This window comes from Solanum stenotomum, chromosome 6 (assembly GCF_019186545.1).
Source record: "Solanum stenotomum isolate F172 chromosome 6, ASM1918654v1, whole genome shotgun sequence".
NCBI lineage: Eukaryota > Viridiplantae > Streptophyta > Magnoliopsida > Solanales > Solanaceae > Solanum > Solanum stenotomum.
Window position 1 is genome coordinate 47,486,240 of NC_064287.1, and position 8,391 is coordinate 47,494,630.

The window sequence follows — 8,391 nt, forward strand, 5'->3', positions numbered from 1 at the left end:
AATAGGACGGAGGGAGTACAATTTATTTCACTCAAGCACTTGAACACATGATAAAATCAGTTTAAATTTTGATTATTTTTTTTTTGTCTATGCTCTCAAGTGTTTCATTACATATAGAGCTGTCAAAAAGGGACGACCCTGCCCCACCGAGTCCCAAGCCTCACGGGCTAAGGAATTTGAAGGGCTAGGGCGGGCCGACCCTTCATTTGGTAGGGCCTGAAAATGCTCAACCCAACCCAACCCTAGAAGGGCCGAGGGCTGGGGCAGGCCAGCCTTTTTTTTTTTCTTTTCAAACTTGTAATTCTATAACATCAAGAAAATGAGAAGATTTTCAAATCAAATATGACAAACAATGGTGTTGTTTCAATAACACTAGCAAAAATGTTGTGTAATTAGCATTATCTCGCATACCAGATATGCGAGTGAGATAAGAGAGTGACAAGCAAAATGGGAGGGAGGCAAGGGCGCGAGATTTGTCTATGTATGCTAGATACATGCAAATCTACTTTAATAGAATGTATCTAGAACAAATTAACCTAATTTTGAGTCCATATATTCCGACACACATGTATCTGGGTACGAAGATTCATAATATTACAACATGACGTGTATTCAAATAATTAGATTATACACTAGTGAGATNTTGTCATATTTTGCCTATTATACTCTTGATAGAATAGTTAATTAATCTTGTCATTTATTAATAAAGTTGACTTAAGAAAACATTAAATAAAGATAGAAAGGTAAAGTTACATCATTTCTTAATGCAAGTGCAAAGTAAAAAGATGACATATAAAATGAGACGGAGGGAGTACAATTTATTTCACTCAAGCACTTGAACACATGATAAAATCAGTTTAAATTTTGATTTTTTTTTTTTTTGTCTATGCTCTCAAGTGTTTCATTACATATAGAGCTGTCAAAAAGGGACGGCCGTGCCCCACCGGGTCCCAAGCCTCACGGGCCAAGGAATTTGAAGGGCTAGGGCAGGCAAACCCTTCATTTGGTAGGGCATGAAAATGCTCAACCCAACCCTAGAAGGGCCGAGGGCTGGGGCGGGCCAGCCCTTTTTTCTTTTCTTTTCAAACTTGTAATTCTATAACATCAAGAAAATGAGAAGATTTTCAAATCAAATATGACAAACAATGGTGTTGTTTCAATAACACTAGCAAAAATTTAGTGTAATTAGCATGTATCTCGCATACCAAATATGCGAGTGAGATAACAGAGTGACAAGCAAGATGGGAGGGAGGCAAGGGCGCGAGATTTGTATATGTATGCTAGATACATGCAAATCTACTTTGATAGAGTGTATCTAGAACAAATTAACCTAGTTTTGAGTCCATATATTCCGACATACATGTATCTGGGTACGAAGATTCATAATATTATAACATAACGTGTATTCAAATAATTAGATTATATACTAGTGAGATTATTGTAAATTACTCTTGAATAAAAAGTTTTGGCCCATGACCGACCCCGACCCAACCCTGATCAAGCCTCAAGGGCCAAGGGCTTATATGGGCAGGACTTATAAGCCCTAATTTTAAATGGGCTTGAAAAATCATATCCTAACCCTACCCCAATAACGGGTAGGATTGGGCCAGCCCCATGGACTAAGTCCATTTTGACGGCTCTAATTACATAGATAAGTTAATAACTTAAAATAAAGGGCATTAGCCTCAATAAATCATAAAATCCCATACATGTTCTAATTGAGACTAATGTGTATAATTTAGAAAATGACATTCTATGGGGTTAACTTAACTCCCTAATAAACCCTGAGAGCAAGCGCAAAAGTTTATATAAAACTTTGAATCAAAAAGTGTTTAATAGAACACTATATCTAAATAGAGTAATTGCCAAGTTTAAGGAGTTGTGGATGTTTTTTTCATCTGAGTTTACCATATCTTTAAATGGTATTTGCTAGAAACTTGGAGATCCAACAACTTGCAGGCATCATTCATTTGGTATAAAGTACTATATTGTCTTAACTCGTTGTGAACAATCGAAACACAGGACACTGATTTTCCCTATTTACAAGACTTGATGCTATCTATTAATGGTTTTAGGACGAGACAGACCACTTTATTAAGCTAGTATAGCTACAACTTCAGCATATTGATACACCCAATTCTGTACCTCTATTATTAAACAAGCACTTTCACAATAATACTTATATGGTGCCTTCCACAAGAATAACAAGATAGACGAACGAAGTGGAAAACGTGGTTGTCTGTCTATCAGCTGTAATAGACATTCAACAATTTTGTGCCTGATAAAGATACTGGATATAAGCTTTCAAAGAAACCTGGACTGGCCATGTGTTCTGGCAATCGCCAAAGGCATGAACCTCCCAATGAACTTATTATTAACCTTTTGATGCAGATTTATGTTGTTCTTTCAAATCCTCCACCAAGCTGCATATGCAACCAATCTGGTGATGTTCCCCTGGCATATTCCCTAGTAGCTTGTGAACCGAATGTCATAGCATTTGTATCAAATGGTTGCTGTCCGAACTAGAAAAATTAAAACAATGTCATTTGTTTCGTGTAAGAATTGAAATGTGAGAAGGAAAACACTTCTCCAAGCACAAATCTTTGTGTTATCTCACTAATATTTTCCATTTTCAGCTCAAAGAATAGAACTCCTCCCCTTGCCTAGTTGTCTTTACAATTATTGACTTGGTTTTTTCTTTACATCTTATTATTTTATCAGAAGCTAATATTCAATGTACTGCTCCCCGTAACCTTCTCTGATCCACACAAATTGGCAATCCCACATGGATAAAGTGTTTAAAGCGATTTAAATAAAAGACATCCAGGATAAAGGATCAAATTCAAAGAAATGAGTACACCACCAGTCATTTTATCAGAAAATGTTCATGGCCACAAATCTTTGTATCAGAGTTAGTACTTTTGCTTGCCCATAAACTTCAAACCAGTCCTAAACATATTCAGCTAAGTCTCAGAAATATATGGTAGCGATGAAAGATGTTTATCCAGCAAGTATTACTTCAAGGTGCTAATGACGAAACATTAAACAAGAACAGCTTGCTGAATGCAGCACAATCAACTCATTCCCCCAAGAACAAAAAGGTGGCCTGTTAAGTACTATAATCAAGGTTGCCAGGTACATATATTTATCCACCCATTTGCTGAAAAAGGACAGATGTCAAATTAGGCACAGAATCACCCCTACATGCAAGTAAGCAAGAAGGTAGGTGAGACTGCACTGAGTTGATGTTGCTTCGACAAAAAAGGTATGGTGCAATTTAAGAAAGGATACACATGACCAAGGTGGTCACACTACCAATTAGTCATTGATGTATCCTAGTACAGAATGAACCACAGGACTGACTTCATACAAAACTTACATCTTTAGATGGATATCCTTCTATGCTTGGCATTTTTGAATTAACCGCTTCAAGCTTCATCGATAAGAACTGCAGAATCAAGAACATGAATTACCACAAAATTCTCACAATTAGAACACTCCAACAGCAAACAAGACAGATGCTGATACATTTTTTTTGTTTTCCTGGGGGAGGGGGGGCAACATACCTCAACCTGGTGTTGTAATGATTGAATATAATTTATTATCTCATCAAGAACAAGAGCTTTGCCAATAACCTGTAACCAAAACAATCAAACTAAGTTTCTCCATCTCATTTCAACCAAAAACACTAATTCAGCTTTAGATGTTTATTTATTACAATATATTTTTCATGGGTAGCTTTTTTTTTTTTATCAAGTAAAAGTTTTATGATAATAACAAGGCCAACTTGGCTGTATACAAGTGATATACCAAAAGAGGAGAAACCTACAAAATATGGTTCTCTACAAAAGACACTCAATCCTCTATACAAACAAGAATTACATGGGTATTCCAAAAGAAAATAAGGGATGGGAGATTACTCTTCAATTGAGCAAAGCTCATTTCGACCCCTTCAAAAGCTCTCTTATTCTTCTCTTCCCAAATGACCCACACGGCCACACCAAACCAAGAGGAATAACATTCCAAGCATTGTGCCTTCTTCTCCTTTGTGTTGTATATCATGAAAAAAGAAGTTTGAATCTCCACCTTCCCATCTACATTAATGTGGTGAAAGCCAGTTGCTTTTGAGACATTTCTAGGTTCACTAGACTAGATACTGTAACCAAAGGAACACCATTGGTCTAAATTTTTTTATAAGTAGGAACATTTGTTGGTCTAGTAGTGGATTGTTTGGTCAGTAATGTGATAACTCCCCAAAATGCCAGACTCATCATCAAGGTCATGGATGTAGCAATCAAGAGCTTTGAGTCAAGAAGCACAAAATATCAAATTGGGCTGACTGAGCTTTTTAATTAGGATGTAGCTAAAGGACATTAAGCTAATTATTTGTGTCTTGTGTAACCATAAGTAAAAATAGTTTATCTTTAGGGTTTTGGTTCATTAGTTTTTGATCATGTGAAGATACTCCTTGTGAGTTTATGGAATTTTCCAAACCTCCTCATTGGACCCTCTTGAATTCTTCCCTAGTAAGAATCCATGTATGAGAATCAATTCCCGTCTCACTTGGATTATTAGTTTGTAACTGAATGATAAGTTGTTTTCGTTATTTGCTATTAATCCTTTCTTTCTTTCTTTTTAATCTATTCCCCCTCCTTTCTAATTCCAATTGCATCTTCTCAATTCTATCTAGTTTTGAATAGATTGTCTCAGTTTATACATTCTTACACTTGTGCTGTTATCATAAATGAGAGGAGCATGGTCTGATATGTAAGCAACTAAAGAGTGTGGGCATGGAATATACAAAGAAATCCATGTGCTTTTGTTAAAGAAATTAGTTCAAACAAGGTCAAGTTTCAAGAAATTAACAAAAATTGATAATTTTTGGATCAGACAGGTTCTTATTTGAATACGTCAACCAGAAAGGCAAGAAATACAAGTTCCAGTGTTCCACCTAAATAATAACATGGGACAAGTGTTTTACTTATCAACGACAAAATATACACCTAAAACTACATGGGTTGGCTTTACTTGTCAAAATAAAATACCATGGTACAAGAGCTTTGCTTGACAAGTAATTCATCACTAAAATGCTAAAGCTAAATCTTCTCTAGAAGAATCGGTGTACTTGAAACATTATCTGTTGGAAGTTGGACTCTATCCTTCACTCAATTAGTACTTCCACAAAAACTGAAAGAAAAATGTGTGAGGCTTTGTCTGAAGTTCACTATTGGGAGCAGGCTTTGCTAGTGAACCTAAAAACTATGTCATCTCGCCTAAAGGTGGGCACTACCAAAGTTTTGATGTCAGAGACAGAAAGTATTTAATCAAGTACCATTAGAAAACAGAAAAAAACAGCAGATGAAAATCAAGCACTTCGGATTTTAAACAGTGAAAAGAAAACGGAAGGTGCAATAGCGCACCTTATTACAACCAGGGACTATATCTTGGAGGACTTTCATCCTCTCACTTATCTTCTCTCTTCTAGCCTGCAAAACAGAAAGTTCAATCAGCAAGACCATATTTTTCATCTACAACCAGCATTTCATATCATGTCAAGGCGATTTCAACAACAAAGTCTAAAATTGATACTTGACTTAGAAGAGAATAAATTAGCCAAATTACTCTTTCTGCTAGACTGTGACTATCAGTAGCTTGACCCCTCCTTGCTCGCACGTGAATGTAATCTTTTGGTGGTTCAGCAGGCTTTGCAGGTTGTCCTGCAGATTTCCCTGAATTCCCTTCCCCATCACCTCTAGATTCGCAATTTTCATTTGATCTTGTAACCTTCATCCGCTTACTAGCAGATTCAGTCTGCTCAAATCACCAAATTAATATTAGAAGTCAAAAATTAACAAGGCAGAAAAAAATAATCAATTTCTCACAACGCACGGTTCAATATGAGATATTTGATTCCACATCCAAACAACCAATTAATTTCAATCCACACTAATTAGAATCTGCAAATGGATCCTCCACATACACCATTCTGTTCGAGCCCATTTCATCCCAATACTGACAAATACTTTGTACTTTGAATGAAGATTCCGGTTCTCTAAAACTGGAGAATAATCAAATGTCTAATCCCCTCGAAAGTACTTCATAAACAAGAATTAGGGAGAATAATGAGAACAAACCAACAACGACGAAAAAAGAATCAATCAATCAATGTACTCTACCCGGCCTTCTCAAGTTATCTTCAGTTTTGCTTTATACTACTCTACTTATAGACTCAATCAGGAAAATAACATAAGCTCAAAAATAAAATTGCCTAGCATGACTTCATGGCAAATAAATATCAACAAACTGTACATTAGAATTTAACTTACATCACAGTAGTTTCTACAGCTAATTCAGTAGGAAAATGAGGTAATTCGATAGAATGCCAAGCTATAATGGATTTCACTAGCATTTAGGGAGTTAATACAGAAAATTAGTAGAAAATTGAGGTAAATTAGATAGAACACCGAGCTACAATATAATTTACAAACGTTTAGGCAGTTAATACAGCTTAATAGAAGAAAATTGAGGTAAATAAGATAGAAAACCAAGCTATAGTAGAATTTACAAACATTTAGGCAGTTAATACAGCTAAATTAGTAGAAAATTGAGATAAATAAGATAGAATACCAAGCTACAGTATAATTAACTAACATTTAGGCAGTTAATACAGCTAAACAGAAGAAAATTGAGGTAAATAAGATAGAATACCAAGCCATTGCCGCTAGTGGAAACTCCTTTAGCTGATTCATCATTCTCGTTTCGCTTCCTAGCTGAACCACCACCACCGCCGCTGTAATTAGTTGTTCTCCGGTCTAGAACCATGGGATCATTATTCCGAACATCACTCACATTCTGCTGCGCCGCCGCCGTAGACGACGGAAAACTATACGGCGTCTCGCCTTCACCTGCATTGATCGGAAACTGCCAGATCTCAGATAAATTAAACGGCGGAGACTGAAAACCTCCGGCGTGGTTCATCACGGAAGCTTGTGGATCCATTTCAATACCCAATCCAAATCCGAAGCGAATGGTGAAGTATTAGGCATTCACGTAGTAAATGTGAATGAGAGAAGATATATATAGAAGCTCTGCGTGTACGAAAATGGAAGTTGTTGGTGCGTACTGTACCTACTGGCGTATAATAGCGACCACCACCATTATAGAGAGAAGAAGAAGAGGGAGACTCTTTGTGCAGTTGAAAAGAAATGACTTTGAATGAGGTATTTTCGGAGGGTCCAGTTACAGCTTTTATTGTCTTCCTCTTATAATTGTTTGTACCATACTAGTTGTCTACGTTATTAAAAATATTTATTTCGAAGTATCATTCTTATTTATGATTTTTTAAGGGACATATCAAAAAGAAAATGAACAAATAACATAAGACAGAAGGAGTATTGTATTTCTCCTTTGTATGTCTATATCTCGACTCCGTACCATTCAATTATCACCGTTTGGACCTCCTTTCCTCCTTAAGATATGCTCGTTCGATATAGGCTTACCATGCTTCACGCATGCGGCATTTTGGCTAGTAGTGTTTTTGTCCTCGTTGATTGTATGGGCGGCTTGTTCTTCATTGTTATGTTCTTTTTTAAGATATGTATTAAAGAAATAAATGTAGTTGAATGGAACGAAAAGGGATAGCGTTCATGGAGGTGCTCCAGGATTACAATGTCATTCAAGATCAGAATAAGTTTGAATTGGCGGTGGACTACTGCCTTACCATTCTTGAGTGAGTTAGAGAGCAACCATCTTATCTATCGAACTAGTCAGAAATTAGCGCTTCGAATCGAAACACTAAAAGAAAAGGACCATTTATTGTATTCAGGAAATCTTGCTTTGTGGCGGAGTATTTAGTAATGTCACCCGCTCAGAGAGGGTTAAATGTCTGAGGACAGGTTAAGATTAAGCTTGTTTCTCATAAGATTGGGTGAGAAAATCATAACGAATCTAAAACATCAGGCCAACTTATATTTGGGCCCACAAAAATGCTACTAATATTTCCATATACGCTTATTTGTTTGATAATTTATATGTCAGATTGATTATACTAAGAGTCATTACATAGTTAGATATTTAATAGTTTAAAATAAATTAACAATATATTTGAATAAAATCTTTTTATGGACAAGTAAATATATTTTAATGTATGACAAGTATATGTGTACATTGCAAGATGATTTATGTACCATGATAGTAACTATTAAGACATAATTAATCATATATAATATCATATTCTTGAATTAGGGTTAGATATACATATTATTCAACTTCATTGAATGGTAGCAATTAACAGTCAAGTTTGAGATTGAACTTTCGCGATTTACTAGTTATCATGCCTTTATCAACGGTGAAGTCAGATTTTTTATTAAGAAATTATAAAATATAAAAAAG

At 35.8% G+C, this 8,391-nt stretch overlaps 1 protein-coding gene across 1 annotated transcript; it reads right to left on the reverse strand.

Moving 5' to 3' along the window:
- Positions 1-1,803: 1,803 nt before the first annotated feature.
- On the reverse strand, positions 1,804-7,227 carry LOC125867858 (transcription factor BHLH094). Its single transcript, XM_049548449.1, has 6 exons — positions 6,709-7,227; positions 5,623-5,811; positions 5,421-5,486; positions 3,567-3,635; positions 3,380-3,448; positions 1,804-2,522 (listed from the first exon to the last, which is right to left on the reverse strand). Exons 1-6 carry the CDS (start codon positions 6,997-6,999, stop codon positions 2,394-2,396), a joined length of 813 nt encoding a protein of 270 aa, XP_049404406.1. The 5' UTR covers positions 7,000-7,227; the 3' UTR covers positions 1,804-2,393.
- Between the last annotated feature and the right edge of the window lie 1,164 nt (positions 7,228-8,391).